At 42.6% G+C, this 20,914-nt stretch overlaps 1 protein-coding gene across 1 annotated transcript; it reads left to right on the top strand.

Moving 5' to 3' along the window:
• Positions 1-2,300: 2,300 nt before the first annotated feature.
• LOC147873777 (uncharacterized) lies at positions 2,301-20,914 on the top strand. Its single transcript, XM_087349807.1, has 2 exons — positions 2,301-3,269; positions 20,903-20,914. Exons 1-2 carry the CDS (start codon positions 2,301-2,303, stop codon positions 20,912-20,914), a joined length of 981 nt encoding a protein of 326 aa, XP_087205933.1.

The following is a 20,914-nucleotide window of genomic DNA, read 5'->3' as shown; positions in this document are numbered from 1 at the left end:
TGCGAGCCTTAATCTGGCCTTCATTTCCTTCACCTTGAGCCAGTTTCCGTTGTCCCTTAGCCTCGCTCCAAAATGCCGAACTGAATCACCTTGCTTTAATCTTCTGACACTCCGAGGAGCTGCAGGTGTGCGTCTCAGATATCACAGTTAAAACTTGCACTTCATGGCTAAAAAGACTTACAGCCTTGCATTATTTAACCACTCTCTTTCAACTGCGGAAGTTATGTAACGTAAAATGAGTTTTCAAGATGGCCATGACGAAGAATTTTGGAAGGTAGCTGACATAAGTTACTTCAAGGCACCATCCTTGATTGAACTCGCCTGGAATTGCTGAATGAAACGAGGAAGGACTTTAGGAAAGTCAGTAATCTGACAGATATTCGAAATGGGTACCTCCCAAATATAAACCACTTGTTCAAACTTGCTACGTAGTAAAAATACGTACATATTTTATGTTATGATAATTTTGATAATGTGAGATGTTCTTGAAAAATGTCACTCAGTGCACTTTACAACACATCGTTCTTTTTTATTATTATTTAGTGTTCTGTCTGACGACAGGTCCATATGAACAGGATCCTTCCATCCTTTTCTCGGACTGGGACTGGGACCTGTTCATATACGTTCTTGGCAGATGATCCAGAAGTGGTTTGCCATTGCCTTCTTCTGTGTGTGAATGGGATGCCACGGAGAAACCGGGGAAGCCCCCGGAGGAAAACTCCGTGTTGCCTAGACCACGGCCTTGCCCAACACAAGTTATAAATTCGGGCACCGCCGGGAATCGAACCCGAGACCCCAGGATTACAAGGCCAGCGTTCTAACCGCTAGACCACCTCATCTTATTATTATTTAGTGTTCTGTCTGACGACAGGTCCATATGAACAGGATCCTTCCATCCTTTTCTCGGACTGGGAACTGTTCATATACGATCTTGGCAGATTATCCAGAAGTGGTTTGCCATTGCCTTCTTCTGTGTGTGAATGGAGTAATTGTTGGGATGCCACGGAGAAACCGGGGAAGCCCCCGGAGGAAAACTCCGTGTTGCCTAGACCACGGCCTTGCCCAACACAAGTTATAAATTCGGGCACCGCCGGGAATCGAACCCGAGACCACAGGATTACAAGGCCAGCGTTCTAACCGCTAGACCACCGAGGCTTCTACATCGTTATATCTAAACATTTAATAATTGGAGAATAATTAATATGGATCTAAATGTGTTATATATTTTTATATATACTGTGGCGTGTTAACGAGAAACTGATTTTAATGCACCTGATGAAGCATGAGTGCACTTACACTGAAGTCAAACTCGTAGAAAGAGAGCCCTGCAGATTGTCAGTGATAACTTACGGGTTTTAGGATTTAAAAAGAAATTGAAATGGTGCACATTTACACAAGATAACCTAATTGGTCGAAACGCTTTAGTGTGAAAATTAATAGCAATGGTAAGTGTGGAAGGACGTTAAAGTGATAGTGAGTTTTACATTCAACGCAGTCGTGAAGGAAAATTACGATAGTTCGGCCCAACTTCCGCCAGAGTCTGCGCTCGCAAAATAACTGGTTGTATAAACAAATGAACTTCGCTCGAGCAGGTCAGAGCCAAACACGTAAGCAGAGTTAACAGGCGCACGTGCAGGGGTACCACATCGCTGACACACGAAACCAACCTAACCAAAGCAAACGCGTTCGTTTATGACAGATGCAATTTAAATTCTGTAAGTTATTTTGCATTGTTCGCTATTACCCCCAGCCCCGCTGAGTACGAGGTGCGAAAGTCTCCCTCTCCCACTCTCGCCCACGTGCTACCATTGGTCCACTCCCATACCTGCTCCCATTGGCTCGGGGCAGGCTACACCTTTCACTTCCCTGCCTATAAAATCCAACTTCTCACACCATATTGGCATATTCATCGCCCTGATGACGGAGGCAGTATGACCTCTGAAACGTTGGTTAACATCGACCAGACTACACAGCGCAATAACCCAGAAGACAGAAATCTTCATACTCACCGCTGTGAGAACCTCAAGTCTTACATAGTAAACCTCTATGGGGAGGATACTCATCGCTTCATCCGGAGATTCGAGGCTCTTCGGATCAAGAAAGCCAAACGTCTCTGCTCCCTTTCCTTCCTACTCCGATGCAGGGACCAAGGGACGGTCCCGCATTTCCTTCAGTTCCACCATAACATCCATTCCGAGGCCGCCAAGAGGATCTATCGAAAGACGAGCTTCTGCTTATTACGGGAGCGCGTGCACCACACGAGGCGCGAGTTAGATGCGATCTCCCGGGACCTGTTGGGCATGCACCTCCGCCTCGCTGCGGAGCTGTCCACCGCGGACTGGGACCTCATCGACCGCATCACGTTCGAGAGGGCTTCACGGACTGCGGCTGACGACAAAGCCAGGCAGTGCCAGAAGTTCCAGCGACTGCATGGAGCTCAGCATGCAGGCCCGCGGACCGACACGAAGAAAACTGTGGTTAACCTGAGCGGAAGGCCACTGGAGGATGCTGCCTACGCTGCCCTGGGCAAGGGCTTGAACTATGCGGTAGCACCTACAGTGCTGCCCATCGAGGATTTCCTGAGCGGTGTTGAGAGAGCTGTTCGCTCCCTACCTGTGGAAGCAGCCGAGGAGGTCCGGCAAGAAACCGTGCGGATCCTGAGAGCCTCCAAGAAGCCGAAAGACAATCTGTCCGGAGCTGAAAGGAGAGCTCTCCGAGCCCTGCGGAATAACGCGGACCTCACGGTCCTTCCGGCTGACAAGGGCAGCGCGACGGTTGTCCTTAGCACTGACGATTACAACAGGAAGATCCGAGCCCTTCTGGAAGCCCCGACGTACAGGCTACTGTCTAAGGACCCTACGGAAGCCGTTGAAAGGAAGACCAACCTCCTTCTCAAGAAGTGTTCATTTCCAGAGGAGGTCATCCAAAAGCTACGGCCCCAGGGTTCGAGGCCCCCTAGACTGTATGGGCTACCCAAGATCCATAAGGAAGGAGCTCCCCTCAGGCCCATCGTAAGCACCATCGGCGCTCCAACCTACCGGCTCGCCCAATATCTCGCGGGACTACTCGGTGGATTGGTGGGGCACTCTCCACGTCACGTGAAGAACTCCACCGAATTCATCAATACTATCAAGTCGCTCCGCGTGGGTCCTGGGGACATCATGGTTAGTTTCGGTGTCGTGTCCCTCTTCACCATGGTACCCGTTGGTGATGCCCTACGTCTCCTGGAACGGCACTTCGATGGCGACGTCTTGAGGCTGTTCCACCTGGTACTAACCTCTTCATATTTCAAGTTCGGCGGCCGGTTCTACGAACAGACCGACGGGGTGGCTATGGGTTCCCCACTATCACCTGTCATCGCCAATTTCTACATGGAGAACTTTGAAGAAATGGCGGTGGACGGGGCGACCTTCAAGCCCCTCTGCTGGTTCCGTTACGTAGACGACACGTTTGTCATCTGGCCCCACGGCCCTGACAAGCTCGCGGAGTTCCTCAGCCACCTCAACAGCATTCACGAGAGCATCCAGTTCACCATGGAAACTGAAAAGGACGGCCATCTCCCATTCCTCGACATAGACATTCACCGGAAACCTGACGGCTCATTAGGCCACAAGGTGTACCGGAAACCAACCCATACCGACCTTTACCTCAACTCCAATTCCCATCACCACCCGTCCAACAAACAGGCCGTGCTCTCGACCCTGGTACACAGGGCTAAAGCCCTTTGCGACCACGACAGCCTACAGAGTGAACTGGAGGCACTCACCACCACCTTCAGGAAAAACGGATACAGCAACCGTCAGATTCAGAAAGCTCTCAATCCGCCTGCGAGGCTGCCACCGCCTACTGGAAAACCAGCCTCGGTTGCCTTCCTGCCCTACGTCGGGATGACCTTCAACCGCATAAGCAGGTTGCTGGCCAGGCACGACATCAAGTCTGTTGGTCTTCCGCCAAAGAAAATTCCCAGTTTTCTTCGGCCGGTAAAGGACGACCTAGGACTGAAGACGCCTGGCGTATACAGAGTTCCCTGCGAGTGCGGTAAAGTCTACATCGGCCAGACAGGCCGTTCCGTTGAGGCCAGGATCAAGGAGCACGAACGCCACATCCGGCTCGGGCAGCCCGAGAAATCTGCGGTTGCTGAACACCGCTTCAACTTGGAACACAATATACAGCTAGAGGACACTTCTATCCTCTCCTCAAAAACCGGCTACATGGATCGGTTAATCAGGGAAGCCATCGAGATCGAACTACATCCCGATAACTTTAACAGGAAAGATGGACTTCACCTGAGCCGGTCCTGGAAGCCTCTGATCCACACACTCCGAGGACTCCGAGAACGAGCAAGAGTGCGCCGCCAGAACCAACCGGACCACTAACTCGGACCCTTTCAGGGCCTTTATCCATACAACAAAACTCACCTTTCTCTCTCTACTTTCTCTCCCTCTCCCACTCTCGCCCACGTGCTACCATTGGTCCACTCCCATGCCTGCTCCCATTGGCTCGGGGCATGCTACACCTTTCACTTTCCTGCCTATAAACCCAGCATCTCACACCCTATTGGCATATTCATCGCCCTGATGACGGAGGCAGTATGACCTCTAAAACGTTGGTTAACATCGACCAGACTACACAGCGCAACAACCCAGAAGACAGAAATCTTCATACTCACCGCTGTGAGAACCTCAAGTCTTAATGTATCTTATTCATAAGTTAGTTGATCTATTGGTGACATGTTATTGAAAACATGCCCCCATAGCACCTCTGTTGGTGAAGACAAAAGAAGCTACCTTAAGGGAAGGCCTCTTTTGTTCAGTTGCCTAGTAATGCTATGACACTACTACCTTTGTGTAGCATTTCACTTAAGAGCTAAGCCCTATTGTTAAATTTTAAGATGAGACAGGTCAGATGGCACTGCATACAACCTAAAAGTGCTCTTTTGTTAAACCTTAAGGTAAGACAAAGTCTAACGACACTACCTGTAATAACGGGGTTGACTGATGGCCTTTGAGACCCCTTTGTTACAAAAGCTATTAGGGGATCCAATCAAAAGCAAGGATGTGCTGCAGGTACCCCTGGTTTAGGAGAGCCGAGGGTCTTAGTCTTGTGTGCAGATTCTTCTTGGCTCTTCCCTTTTGGACATCAGGAAACTGCTCAGCCACAATTCGGCCTTTATATTGGAAATTGAACCAAGTTCGATAACTATCAATATTTCTAACAAATTTGATAAAATATATTGGAACTGCATACATCGGCAGAGGCGAGGTGAAGAAGTGTACTTGTGTGATTTAGTAAGTAATATAGACAGTGTGAACACTTGTGTACAATTTAATTTCAATTTATAACAATAAATCTGGGCTTGTAGAAAACCTACAATTGTGTCATGCGTCCGATGCGTCATTGTGAGTCCGGCCGTTACACTAACCTGAGTGTACAGACGGCGTGTTCTATCGGCTGGAGCTACCCTGAGCAACCATCTCTCGTGGACACAAGAGGTCCACTGGCGCCCAACAAATAACCAAGAACAAATTAAAAGGGACAGTCCTTCGTCCAGCCAATCAGGAAATTCTTTGTCTTTTACGAAGCCAGAAACCTCGTTGCAGAGTCCACAAGAGCCCCAGGGCCAGATGAGTCCGGTCCACATCCTCACGCCCTTTTCCTAAAGATCCATTTAAGTATTATTCTCCCATCAACGCTTGGTCATTTTGTTGATCATATATGAACAACAGCTGATTACAGGGGCCGGACGGTTAAATAAAACCGAACGCTGGGATAATTTGGTTTCAATCCCACTACGTGGCATGGATGTGTGTCCGATTTTCTGTGTTGTGCTGTCCTGTTTAGGTATGGATCAATGGAATAAAATTTCACAGTTGCCTCTGAGTTGCAACAGACCATAAGAGGTGCGATCGGAAAGTTTCAAGACTGTGTCGATAGAGGGCGAACCGGATGTAGTACGAGCTTCTGCCGCTAGGGGGTGTGGCCTACATTCATAGTGAATCAGTGTGGCAGCCGGCATCATCGAATTAGCATTTGTTTCTTAGTTACGGGCGTTTTGGTAGTGCATTACACCGACCCTCCTGCGATTTCGGAATGGCGTGTGCATCAAATTTTGCCAAAGACTCGCCAAAACGGCTACGGAAACCTATGAAATGCTAAAGCAAGCATTTGGGGAGTCCGCAAACTTTTGTGTGGCATTCACGTTTTAAAAATGGCCGAACCTCTGTCGATGATGACGAGCGTTCTGGACGACCATCTTCGAGCACAACGCCCGAAAATGTTACGAAGATTCGGCAGGCCATTCACGAAGATCGACGTCGTACCATCAACGACTTGTGCGACATTGTTGGGATAGGCTATGGGACCTGTCAGCTGATTCTAAAGGAAGAACTCCACATGCGACGCATCATGACAACGCGCCAGCGCACACCGCCCTCAAAGTTCGGCAGTTTTTGGCCTCAAACACCATGGCCGTCATCCCGCACCCTCCTTATTCGCCGTGTGACTTTTTCCTCTTCCCAAAGATGAAAATTCAGCTAAAGGGAAGGATATTTGAGACGATAGAAGAGATTCAGGCAGAATCGCAGATGGTGCTTGACAGGCTGACAAAGAAAGATTTCCAGGGATGCTTCAAGGCTTGGCAGCGGCGCTGGGATCGTTGTGTTCACTCCCAGGGGAACTACTTCGAGGGTGATGGATGAATTTAATACCTGAGATAAGTGTACGGGTTTTTATAGGCGCAGTCTTGAAACTTTCCGATCGCACCTCGTAAGACCCCAATCAGCAAAAGCTACAGAAGACGCACGAATAAGACGAGAATTCTGTACACGTGCTTTGTTAAACTGTGCTTTATAACAGCGTTACTAAGCCTTTCTGGTAGTGTGGGCCCCTCCCCCAAAAATATCCCATACATTTCGATTAAGTAGAACATGGACTAACCCAAATAGAAGGCATTTTCTGTCATATTATTCATTCCAGCGTGCAAATAAAAACAGAGAAGAAAAAATATGAAACTTAAGAGTAATTTCGTAGCTTAAATATAAAAAGCAGAATTTATTCAGCTCGGAGAAATCTTAGTCACAATTTGTGAACCCCCGGTTGAATTATTTAGTGTTCTGTGTGACGACAGGTCCATATGAACAGGATCCTTCCATCCTTTTCTCGGACTGGGACCTGTTAATATACGCTCTTGGCAGATGATCCAGAAGTGGTTTGCCATTGCCTTCTTCTGTGTGTGAATGGAGTAATTGTTGGGATGCCACGGAGAAACCGGGGAAGCCCCCGGAGGAAAACTCCACGGCCTTGCCCAACACAAGTTATAAATTCGGGCACCGCCGGGAATCAAACCCGAGACCCCAGGATTACAAGGCCAGCGTTCTAACCGCTAGACCACCTCATCTTATTATTATTTAGTGTTCTGTCTGACGACAGGTCCATATGAACAGGATCCTTGCATCCTTTTCTCGTACTGGGACCTGTTCATATACGTTCTTGGCAGATGATCCAGAAGTGGTTTGCCATTGCCTTCTTCTGTGTGTGAATGGAGTAATTGTTGGGATGCCACGAAGGAAAACTCCGTGTTGCCTAGACCACGGCCTTGCCCAACACAAGTTATAAATTCGGGCACTGCCGGGAATCGAACCCGAGACCCCAGGATTACAAGGCCAGCGTTCTAACCGCTAGACCATCGTGGCAGACCCCGGTTGAATTACGCATTTGAAATGAACGGCGATAGATAATAAACACACTCATGAATTCCGCGTAAAACCCTTTTATGTGCTAACATGGCGATCGTAAGAAACTTTTAAGTTACATGTGGACCATTTAACATCAGCTGGGTGGATTATGCTACACGGAATCGTGCAAAACGTATATTAAAGTTATGAATTCGGAAGGAAGTAATTGTGGTTTATAAAAAATAAAATTCTAGTATCAGTCTGGAGACAGCAAAATCACGAGAAACCTCTTTCACGAAAGTCAGCGTGCTGTACCTTAAGTAACCGCCTGGTATCAGAACCCGCAGGTCCATCACCGACAACAACAGAACCGGCCACCGGACACGATCCTGAGCCATCTTGATATTATCTTCCCATTTCCTTCTTGATCGTCCCATTGGTCATTTTACAGGATATCAAATCTAAAACTTCTTGACGATGGTGAAGAGTCAATTGAATAAAAATTTTCTTGGATATTATCCATCGTCTAGTAAATATAAAACGTAAAACGACGTTTCGGAGATGGGACTCCATCTCCGTCTTCAGGTTCCTACACAGTTGGGCCCACTAGATAGAGCTAATCCCTATCTCCGGACCAAGAGAGAGAGAGATAGAGAGAGATAGGGATTAGCTCTATCTAGTGGGCCCAACTGTGTAGGAACCTGAAGACGGAGATAGAGTCCCATCTCCGAAACGTCGTTTCACGTTTTATATTTACTAGACGATGGATAATATCCAAGAAAATTTTTATTCAATTGATTTTACAGGATGATTTCCCACCAAAATTCTGTATGCACCCATTTCCTCCCCGTGCGTGCTACATGTACAGTCCATCAGAGCTTCCTAGATTTCACTGTCCTCACTATACTAGGTAACCCGTACAATTATCACAGCTCCTCGTTATGAAATATTCTAAATTCCTCACTTATTTAATCCATCCTAGGTCCTAACATCTTCCTGAGCTCCTTGTTTTCAAATACTTGTAATTTACGTTTTTGAATTGAATCAAAACAAGTCTTCCCCGAATGTATTCTACTCTTAATTTCATCATGGACCTCATTTCTGTTTGTTATTCTTGTTTTCAAATAATGTGGTATAGGTAGCACTCGATTTACGCCGGGGATGCGTTCCTGGACGAACCGGCGTAAACTGAATCGGCGTAAATTGAAACTCTTTTATAATTTAAATCAATGGGAAGTCAATTACATGCGTTCCCAGCACCCAAACATTGACGAGTAATATAATGGCATTACATTTAAAGCTCTGAAATAACGTAAATAAAATAAAGGGAATTTAAAAAAATATATTTTATACGCTTACAATCGGCAATTCGTTGGTCCCCGTGATTAATCGCGATTCTTTCATGTGATTGATGTGTACAGTCATCTCTGCTGTTATGCGATAGTTGCATTCATGTATGACGCGGACCCATAAGAAATCGCGTAGTAAAAATAGTCCTTTGAAAGTTTAAAGCGCCAGGAATTAAACTGCATAAGAACAAACTCGTATATGCAAAAGTTTGCATTTCACAAACAGCTTTTACCGATTCATCGATCTCATTGGAGCAAATTCGCGTTAACGAAATATACGTAATTGCAGAGATGACTGTATTTATAATTTTTATTCAAAATCAGCGATGTAAGAATTACGATTTAGTATAAGAATCAGTACGAGAAACATTGTAAAACGTTATAAATAATAGTTAAATATATTTTTTTACTTTCTTGTTTCAAAATCGGCGTTATTCTGAATCGGCGCAAATCGAGGGCTACCTGTACTTATAAATGGGCGAATGTAGTGTTTTTAAAATACGTTAGATTTGTAGTGCATCCTAGCACACGTGTCCCGCTCCTTTGTCACGTTCACAGCTCACACAAATCATAGAATGGATACTATCGCCTTATGTAGCGATCACTTTTGACATTTTGAGTCGCTTAATGCTATAATTATTCGCCTTTGCTACACATTGCACTAGCAATAGATAACCATTTCGTCATTTTATCTCATTTTAATACACATTCTTCTACATAATACAGATATGTGTTATAGTCGGCGCAGTAGTTTTTGACCGGTGGAATTTTCAAGGGGAAGGCTAGGAGCGATTCTCGGACTGAACGCCCAAACAAAAGAAATGCACTGACCGTGCCACCTCAGGTACACAGACTAGGCCCGTCCGCCAGCTCCGCTAGCTTCTCCACCGGCCAAAAACTACTGCGCCGAATATACGACCAAACGTACAGAAGACGGCCAAATAAAGTTATTATTTATTATTTAGTGTTCTGTCTGACGACAGGTCCATATGAACAGGATCCTTCCATCCTTTTCTCGGACTGGGACCTGTTCATATGCGTTCTTGGCAGATGATCCAGAAGTGGTTTGCCATTGCCTTCTTCTGTGTGTGAATGGAGTAATTGTTGGGATGCCACGGAGAAACCGGGGAAGCCCCGGAGGAAAACTCCGTGTTGCCTAGAACACGGTCTTGCCCAACACAAGTTATAAATTCGGGCACCGCCGGGAATCGAACCCGAGACCCCAGGATTACAAGGCCAGCCTTCTAACCGCTAGACCACCGTAGCTCCAAATAAAGTATGGAAGTAAATACATCAATTAAGAGGGAAATACAATGTAGAAATGTTTACGAAAATAAACCTTGTAGGATTTGAGGTTTTCACAGCGGTGAGTTTTAAGATAACTCTACTGCAATTAAAAGCGAAACCAAGAAGAATAGCTGACTGGTATTGTTCTAGACTTCTAGTCGATATACATCCAGTTCGAAAACTCGTCGAGTTAACTCACTTTCCGATGTTCTGTTGTTTTCCTAAGTCTCTATAGACGAAAGCCGGAATATTCGAATGTGCCTCGATGAAGTGATAATATTCTTATCGTTCTTGATAATAATTTCGTGTAATTTTGAGCTAAATAACCTATGAAGCGTCGTTAAGTGGCCGAAGACAGTTTCAGAAGGGACTAATACAATCCAAATTAAAGTGTGAGATTCAACAGGAAATAATGGAATGGGTTTTTCTCTGCACAGACACTAAACGTAAGAAGAAAAATACATTTGGAATTACTGAGGACCGTTTTGTGTCCAAACGTCACATCGTTCCAAGTTCCGGTATTGTGTGGTGGTCTAGCGGTTAGAACGCTGGCCTTGTAATCCTGAGGTCTCGGGTTCGATTCCCGGCGGTGCCCGAATTTATAACTTGTGTTGGGCAAGGCCGTGGTCTAGGCAACACGGAGTTTTCCTCCGGGGGCTTCCCCGGTTTCTCCGTGGCATCCCAACAATTACTCCATTCACACACAGAAGAAGGCAATGGCAAACCACTTCTGGATCATCTGCCAAGAACGTATATGAACAGGTCCCAGTCCGAGAAAAGGATGGAAGGATCCTGTTCATATGGACCTGTCGTCAGACAGAACACTACAAATAAAAAAAAATAGTTATTGTTAAAACACAGTCATAGAAGTAACTCCATATTCCTTCTTTTGAAGCTGATAACCGCTGAAGTAATTAAGAATTTACTCGTCTAACATGGAACTAAAAAATTCATAACTGCGTTTAGAAGATGCTGCTATAAATCCTTCTCTTGAGCCAGCTGAAAACACTTCGAACCATTTTCCTGAAACTTAATTTTCAATATCATACACTTATCTATGCCTAGATCACCTGATTTATTGAGGTTTTCCATCTAAAAAACTTTGTCCGTATTTCCTGTGTTGTGTTGTGAAGCTACGCGTTACGACTTTGGCTCTCCCTAGGGCGGGTCTAGTACGACAGACACACAGCGCCGCGCCTCGACATTACGATGCACACAGGAAGCAAAATATCTCCGATGTTGGACGACCGTTACTGGTAGGGAGGGGAAGATAGCAAACCGATGGCGCATGCGCAGAGATAAACCTAGTTCTTATTTTAGGCTGAAGAGGTGCGCCTGCATTGATCGTGTGTTTTACTTACCTTGGTTCACACAATACAATGCAATGTAATAACAAGTGCATTCAAATACCAAAGAATGTGTCAGAATTAAAGTGGAAATACGTTTTCAGGAAAGTACACATGCTCAGACGTACTATTAGCCATTTCAACTACCTTGACCTTTACATCTTCCCCTCTTACTGTGACGTATCCCAAGCTCGGAGTTATTTCGCGCTTATTCTATAAAATATTTCATTAACAGCGACATTTCACGCCCACAGGAAGTAACAATGTAAGAGTATTGTAAATTGAAGATTTCTGTCTTCTGGGTTGTTGCGCTGTGTAGTCTGGTCGATGTTTACCAACGTTTCGGAGGTCATACTGCCTCCGTCATCAGGGCGATTCTTAGTATGAAGATTTCTGTCTTCTGGGTTGTTGCGTTGTGTAGTCTGGTCGATGTTTACCAACGTTTCAGAGGTCATACTGCCTCCATCATCAGGGCGATGAAGATTTCTGTCTTCTGGGTTGTTGCGCTGTGTAGTCTGGTCGATGTTTACCAACGTTTCAGAGGTCATACTGCCTCCATCATCAGGGCGATGAAGATTTCTGTCTTCTGGGTTGTTGCGCTGTGTAGTCTGGTCGATGTTTACCAACGTTTCAGAGGTCATACTGCCTCCGTCATCAAGGCGAGTCATTCATCGACCATACTACACAGCGCAACAACCCAGAAGACAGAAATCTTCATACTCACCGCTGTGAAAACCTCAAATCTTACATTATTGTATATAATTTCAATGTAACCCCACAACAGAGATAAAATATGCAAATACGCTCTTTAAGAAAATTTATAACTAGGTGCCAATACTATTAACTTACAAGTTAAGAGCTTTGACTTTTTTCTTGTATAAACCTTAAAGAGATCCTGCTTCTCCCCAAACCCCGCACGCCTTTTGGAAGGCTGAACTGACAGCTTTCTAAATTATCTCAAATAATTGCATGCTTCAAGGTCTCAGAAAACTCATAAAAAAATCCCTTTTCGAGTTCATTTTGTTAAGTTTTCACGTCCCAGGATTTCCAAGTGGAAATTTCCCTTCAGATTTTATGAATAAAATTTGGTATGCATTTGAGAAAATCGATTATGTCTTTATGATAACTGCAGTTCAGATTGGCTCGATACGTAGTAAACAGAAATTTGAGTGATATTTTATATAAACGAAAGACCAAATTTTAATCGAAATTGGCAATAGTTTCGAAGCAGGGGCCTCAGACAATGTACGGTGCTTGAAATAATATCAGGAATGGACATTTTGTTTACATTCTTTCTCCAATGTTTTGTCAGACAATGTTATATTACTTCGGCAACACTGTAAGAAATTTATATTGTGAAACGTCATTTTCTGAGGAATTTCGTATTGACCAGAATCTCAAATATTTTACTACACAATGCTAAACTTACAACACACTGAACTCAGACTATAAGACAGAGATAGTCCATTAAATAATTTATTACTATTAGATAAAAATTGCAGTCGAGATCAAAACGATAATTATCTAATTCTTTTGTTCGAGTTATCGAATACTGACATTCGATAAATCACACTTCTTTGATCAACACATATTTTCGGACTGTAAGTTAAACCTTTCTCCAACTCGGATTCGTACTATACGACTGAAGACAAATGCGAACAAATTTTAATATATGCTATTAAATGTGTATCCAGATTTTAATAGCTTCGAAATCCTTGTTTTAACCCTATATTATCGCAGCACAGAAATTTAGCAAGTTCGTAACCAGATCAGTTTAGTTCGAAACGTCCCACGTCAACTAACAGCGTGACGATGCAGAAGCACGCATGCGCGATACGCCTTATCGCACGGCTGATCGTTATTTGTTTTGCTGAATTCGTGTACAAACATCGGAGAAAACAGATAAAAACCTGGAAACTACAAAGCGTTAATGACAAATGAATCTATCAGTTACGTCTATTTTAAACTATTTTCATTCACGTGGAGTAATTTCACAATTCGCGAAAACACTGACTGGAATTGTCAGTGTATCGATTAAACCAAATATGGAATGGGCTTCATTTGACTTCCTGAAATCGAATTGTATTTATTTGTAGCTTACATAACGACGCTCAGTAGCTCAGGCTATAATATAAAAAGTCGGATGAGATGATAAGTGAATAATGAATTTGAAAGACTGTACAAGGAAGTGGTCGTGGTACGAGGGTCGCTCATTAAGTAATGCCCCACATTTTTTTCCTCAGAACATATTTATTCAAGATGGCTCAAATTTAGTGACAATATAAATCAATGTTTCCTTTACACATACTATTTTTCCACATAGTCCCCATCAACTTGTACGGTTTTACGCCAGCGTGGAACAAGTGCATGCATGCCTTGCCGGTACCAGCTCTTGTCCTGTGCACGTAGCCATGTCCTCACTGCTTGAATCACGCTCTCGTCATCTTCAAATCTTGTTCCGCGGATAGCATCTTTAAGTGGCCCAAAGAGATGGAAGTCGGAGGGTGCCAGATCTGGACTGTAGGGTGGATGGGGTAGCACCGTCCAACCCAATTTGGTGATTTCTTCCCGGGTTCTCAGACTTGTGTGAGGGCGTGCATTGTCGTGCAGGAGCAAAATTTCTGCTGGATGCTTGTGAGGCCGAACTCGTCGAAAACGCTTCTTGAGGGTTTTCAGGGTCCTGATGTACGCGTCTGAATTGATGGTCGCACCTCTTGGCATCACATCCACAAGAATGACCCCATCACTGTCCCAAAAGACAGTCATCATGACTTTTCCGGCGGAGGGAGTTGTCTTGAATTTCTTCTTTCTCGGTGATTGAGGATGATGCCACTCCATTGACTGCCTTTTTGTCTCTGGCTCAAAGTGCTGTATCCAGGTTTCGTCACCTGTAATGATCCGGGACAGAAAGACCTCTCCCTCAGCATCAAAACGCTCCAACAATTCAGAAGAAATCGTTTTCCTTTGAATCCTGTGGTCTGCTGTGAGACTTCGTGGAACCCATCTTGCGCACACCTTCGAATATGCGAGAGCCTGGATAATTGCAATCACACTTCCATTGCTGACTGAAAGCTGTTGGGCCAATTGTCGAGTTGTGATGCGCCGATCCTCACGAATAATGACATCCGCGCGGTTCAACATGTCTGGAGTGGTGGCTGTGGCAGGACGCCCAGAGCGCGGCAGATCACGGAGCTCGGTTTCTTCACTTCCTGAAGCTTTAACTCTCTTAGCCCAGCGACCAACGGTGCTCCTATCGACTGCACAGCTTCCATACACAGCACACAAACGTTTATGAATGTTCACCACCGTTTCTTTTTCAGCAACAAGGAATTCAATTACAGCTCGTTGCTTGTAACGAGAGTCGTTCACAGACGCCATTTTAACAGTTCACTACAGCTCCGCTATCGGTTGGAATCATTTGAAACTCCGTACACGAACGCGGGAAACATCAAATCTCAAGCATGTAAAAGTACACTTTTCTATCTTCATTATTGACTGAGAAAAAAAATGTGGGGCATTACTTAATGAGCGACCCTCGTATTATTCAGAAATTTGACTGAAGAGACTGAGGAAAACCAGGAAAATACTAAGTCGTTGTTGCCGGTCTCGAGGCCGGGATTTGAAGTCGGGACGTCCCAAATACGAAGGATGTGTGCTAACCACTCGGCCGTGTCCGTGGTGCTTACTTAGCTGAACAATATTCCGGAAAACGTATATGGACGAATTCTTAAATTCTCTGGTCGCATTATCCGCGGGATGGGTGGGCCGCGGACACGGTCTGGACGTTGTGACAAGAGAAAAATGTCTACCTCTGTCAGGAATCCAGGGTCGTCGAAAAGACATCTAGGGGTCCGAGGGCAAAGATCCATTCGGTTTCCCCTCAAATATTTCTGATAACTCATTCATTTGCGAGTCCCTTCACTTGCGGGGTCCGGGGGCAATGGCCCCGGCGCACCCTAAACGCCCTCTGAACGACCCTGCAGGAATCTATATACGATCTTTGACCCCAAAGACCAATTACTAAACTGGCCGAGTTATTCCGATACACCAGGCCCGGTTGTGGGCAGATTAATTAAAATAGTAAATATGTTTGCTAATTTGCCTTTTCATCAAAATGCAGTGCTTTATTTTGTTGCTTTATTTACGTAATTTTCATTTGTATAAGAAAGTTAAAACGAAATCCGTCAATTTAAACCACACAAGTCCACTTTTTGAGGGAACTCAGCAATCGCTACTACAGCAATAACCAGGAGTAAATTAATTGTTACCCACATTAGTCCATGTCGTAACCGCGCGTGGGCAAACTTTTTTATCTTTTGTTTCCCATCAAAACAACACGATTCGTTTTAATTTACTGACTACATTTTGGTACAGATTTGATCGTAAAGAAACAACTGAAACCCATGTCGATTTAAGTAGGTCACCACAGCGATGAAGGGGGACGGGGGCACATACACACACGCACACGAGTAATACAGGCGTCAAATTTCATATGGGTACTTGTGAAACAACATGAGTCCAAAAATAACGTTAGCTTACAGAGCTAGATGAAAATTATGTAAGTGAATTATAATTGTGGAGGATAATAAATTAGGTTAAAAATTAATACTAAGTTTTCTAGGTTGTCTGTTTTAGTTTTCTCGAAAATGAGGTTTGTGGACTCATTTGATGTTGCAAATTACCTATTCAGCTATAAAGAACCATATTCGGTGACGTAGAGTAAAACTGAATTTTGTGGAACCCTAAAATACTTCTTTAAGAAAACTAGTTAATTTAAAATTGTGAGATTTTAGACCCTTATACCGGATAGTAAGAAGGTGGCTGTCTTCTGGGATGTTTCGCCGTGTAGTCTGTTAGAAATTTAACGACGTGTCAGCTGTGCTTTCGGCCCCCATCATTAGAGTTGTGTGTAAATTTCCGCCAGACTACACGGGGCAACATCCCAGAATACATTCATACCCACTTCAAATGGCTTACTTTTCTGTCGATTGTCCTTTATGTGGCGGGAGAAATGTTATCGCTGTGATGCAGTAAATTCTGCTTACATTACTTATTTCTTCACACGTAAACAAATACATCAGCTCTCGCGTAACTTGCATTTTTGCAATGTTGCAATATTTTCCATCTAAAGAATACTCGGACTTGATTTGACTAACAAATTATAAGTGCAACAGATGACATGATAAATTAAGACGACGGAAACCAAATTTGGATGAGTCTGTGAACGTTAAAACAACTTAATTCTGCAGTTACCAGAGTTACCAACCGAACTAACACGACTTACTTAATCCGTGGCTTTACAGTCCTTGACGTATCTTGGCCTCCTCATACCTGGAAGGTTCCTTGAACAATTTAATTAACCTGGTCTCTCTCCTGGGACGAATTATGAGTCCGTCGTAAGGCCTCTACCTACACAGCACAAGGCAACACATAAAGACGCTGACAAAAAAGTTACCTTGAGTGGGATTCAAACCCACCGTCCACATTAAACAAAGAACCAGGATCCACGCCCCAGACCAGAGAAACAACATGGAGATAACGTGTTTATTACTGTAATTATTCAAAAAGCAATCTCTTCGTGATTCTAAGTGATTTACTGCAGGTTTTGGGCTCACATATCCACCAGGCGAAGGAAAGAGGTTCTAGAGCAGTGGTATTCAACCTGGGGTACGCGAAGCTATCTGAGGGGGTACGTGAAATTTAAAAAAAATATATTATTTTATGATAATCACTGAATAATCAGTAATGTAATTTATTTAATTTATTTTAGATGTAGATTATATACTATGTATAACTTGAATTATACACCAACAATTTTGGGGGTACAAAGTTGAAGAGAAATTATATCTGGGGGTACGCGAAGACATCTTAGGGGGTACGTGAAATTTAAAAAGAAAAATATTATTTTATGATAATCACTGAATAATCAGTAATGTAATTTATTTAATTTATTTTAAATGTAGATTATATACTATGTATAACTTGAATTGTACACCAACAAATTTGGGGGTACAAAGTTGAAGAGAAATTATATCTGGGGGTACGCGAAGACATCTTAGGGGGTACGAGAAATTTAAAAAAAATATTATTTTATGATAAACACTGAATAATCAGTAATGTAATTTATTTAATTTATTTTAGATGTAGATTATATACTATGTATAACTTGAATTATACACCAACAATTTTGGGGGTACAAAGTTGAAGAGAAATTATATCTGGGGGGTACGCGAAGACATCTTAGGGGGTACGTGAAATTTAAAAAAATATATTATTTTATGATAATCACTGAATAATCAGTAATGTAATTTATTTAATTTATTTTAAATGTAGATTATATACTATGTATAACTTGAATTGTACACCAACAAATTTGGGGGTACAAAGTTGAAGAGAAATTATATCTGGGGGGTACGCGAAGACATCTTAGAGGGTACGTGAAATATTAAAAAAACTATTATTTTATGATAAACACTGAATAATCAGTAATGTAATTTATTTAATTTATTTTAGATGTAGATTATATACTATGTATAACTTGAATTATACACCAACAACTTTGGGGGTACAAAGTTGAAGAGAAATTATATCTGGGGGTACGCGAAGACATCTTAGGGGATACGTGAAATTTAAAAAAATATATATTATTTTATGATAAACACTGAATAATCAGTAATGTAATTTATTTAATTTATCTTAGATATAGATTATATACTATGTATAACTTGAATTATACACCAACAACTTTGGGGGTACAAAGTTGAAGAGAAATTATATCTGGGGGTACGCGAAGACATCTTAGGGGGTACGTGAAATTTAAAAAGAAAAATATTATTTTATGATAAACACTGAATAATCAGTAATGTAATTTATTTAATTTATTTTAGATGTAGATTATATACTACGTATAACTTGAATTATACACCAACAACTTTGAGGGTACAAATTTGAAGAGAAATTATATCTGGGGGTACGTGAAATTTAAAAAAATATATATTATTTTATGATAAACACTGAATAATCAGTAATTTAATTTATTTTAGATGTAGATTATATACTATGTATAACTTGAATTATACACCAACAACTTTGGGGTACAAAGTTGAAGAGAAATTATATCTGGGGGTACGCGAACAAAAAAGGTTGAATACCACTGGTCTAGAGCATTGTAATTTTAACCACAAATACAGTTAGTGCGTTTTGTGGATTCGAGTGGATTCTAATTAATGATTTTTATCGATATAAATTTGTATTATGACCACATACGACTGATTTTAATAATAAACACTGAATACGAAAATGTTAGTATTAATATGTATAGTTTAACTTGAAGCGATGTAACACACATCGCAATTTTTGTTTTGTTTAGAAAGAACAGAGTAGTGATACGTGAAGGTGAATGAAGGAAGAGTTTAAAATGTGTCCATGAGCCCGAAACATATCTCAGTGAAGTACTATAAGATATTAAGAGACTTTGTGTAAAGACGGTAATAATAAACAAACATATAAGTTTTATTCTGCAACATGTAGCTGCAGTATAATTAAGTCTTCTTCTTCTTCTATGGCTCTCCGGTCCGTATTCGGTCCATGGCCTCCTCAATTCTCCTCTTCCATTCGGTCCTATTGTTAGGTCCGTCTGTCCGAGGCTTTGATTGAGGTTAAGTACGACAGTAATTAAAATCGGATATTATTAATTCATTTCTACAGATATTAAATATTTAAGTTATTCTAAACCTACATTTGGACATAGTAATGGACACGCTTTGTTAGAAATTAGAATTCTCTTCCGTGTTGCTATTAGTTTTCAAAAACTTTGCCAGGAGCAGTTTCTTGGTCCGGTAGGAAATTTATTTTTGTCCCGAAAGAAAAAAACAAGTTGGTTACCCTGATACGGGATGTGCGCTCTATTTATCCGCCTGGCAGATGCAGTCGTAAGTCTTTGTTAACACTAAAATACTTTCGGGTTGCATATAAGGTGAACAATTTGTAGACTTGGTGAGAAACTGACAGTTTCTAAACGAGTTCCATTGAGTGAGGTTACGCTGCACAAGTCGCTTAGTTTGAACACTGAGAAAATTAGACGACTTTCTCAACAACAACAACAAAATTGAACGACTGGTTTAGACTTTTAAAGCCAAAAAAGAAGAGAGAGAGAGAGAGAGAGAGAGAGAGAGAGGACACAAAGAAAAAAATTGCGTGGACAGGGTGAGGAAATCAAACGTCTGATTGCTAGAAGGTTCCGAGACAATGCCAGCTCGTCTTTGTGATAAGAACAGAATGAAAGTGAATACGTTAAGGTGGTAAGCGTTGACAGCATGATAACAGATGTGGTGAAAATCTCGTTAAAAAAAAGTTAGATAATTCAGTCCGTACCGCAAAGAGAACACCATTAAGATTTTCGACTGTGTTGGGCAAGGCCGTGGTCTAGGCAACACGGAGTTTTCCTTCGTGGCATCCCAACAATTACTCCATTCACACACAGAAGAAGGCAATGGCAAACCACTTCTGGATCATCTGCCAAGAACGTATATGAACAGGTCCCAGTCCGAGAAAAGGATGGAAGGATCCTGTTCATATGGACCTGTCGTCAGACAAAACACTAAATAATAATAAAACCCTGTTTAAGGAAATAATCCCATATAAAAACACAAAGAAACACACAAATTGCAGTTTTGCTGTTTGTTAAAGCAGTTGTTACAGTACCTGGCATCACGCTGTGCGTTTCGTTGACGTCACTAGCATGCAGGTAGAAGAAAAACAAATGCATGTACTACGTAAACCAAATACTTTTCCGGCAAAGACTCTGTGACTGCGACCTACGAAGTCCTGGCGCTGGGAAATGTTGTTCGCTGTGTGGACAGCATGTGATTCCTTACACCTCCTCCCGCCCCTCTGACGTAGAACACAGTTTCTCACCGACCATTGGGTTTTTAAGGGTTAAGCTGATCGCAAACCGAGTTCTTCTTTCAATCTGAGTTCTGTGTTCCGTTAAGGCGCGTTCTCACGAATCAATTTTAACTGACCGATTATAGTTGATAAACAAAAGTTGAATGAAATCTGTAGTGAGAACCTTTGTTTCATTGACCCAGTCAAACTTTATCGTTCAAGTGATGAGTCATCCGCCATTTGCTTTCAGGTTGAATCCTGTCTTGAAACGTGTGAACTTCAGTTGATTGTCAAGTTCGCTTTCAACTGGTCACGCCACTCGTGCATGTGTTTTGTTTTTTGTGTTGTGTTGTGTTTTTAGTTAGAAAAATGA

This window comes from Zootermopsis nevadensis, unplaced genomic scaffold, assembly GCF_977971745.1.
Source record: "Zootermopsis nevadensis isolate Lab colony 2312 unplaced genomic scaffold, Znev_1.0 Znev_ptg000016l, whole genome shotgun sequence".
Lineage (NCBI taxonomy): Eukaryota > Metazoa > Arthropoda > Insecta > Blattodea > Termopsidae > Zootermopsis > Zootermopsis nevadensis.
This window is presented reverse-complemented; position numbering and strand designations above follow the sequence as displayed.

What these genes read in the sequence shown, in the direction of transcription:
- LOC147873777 (XM_087349807.1), top strand. Translation starts at nt 2,301, where the DNA reads ATGCACCTCCGCCTCGCTGCGGAGCTGTCCACCGCGGACTGGGACCTC.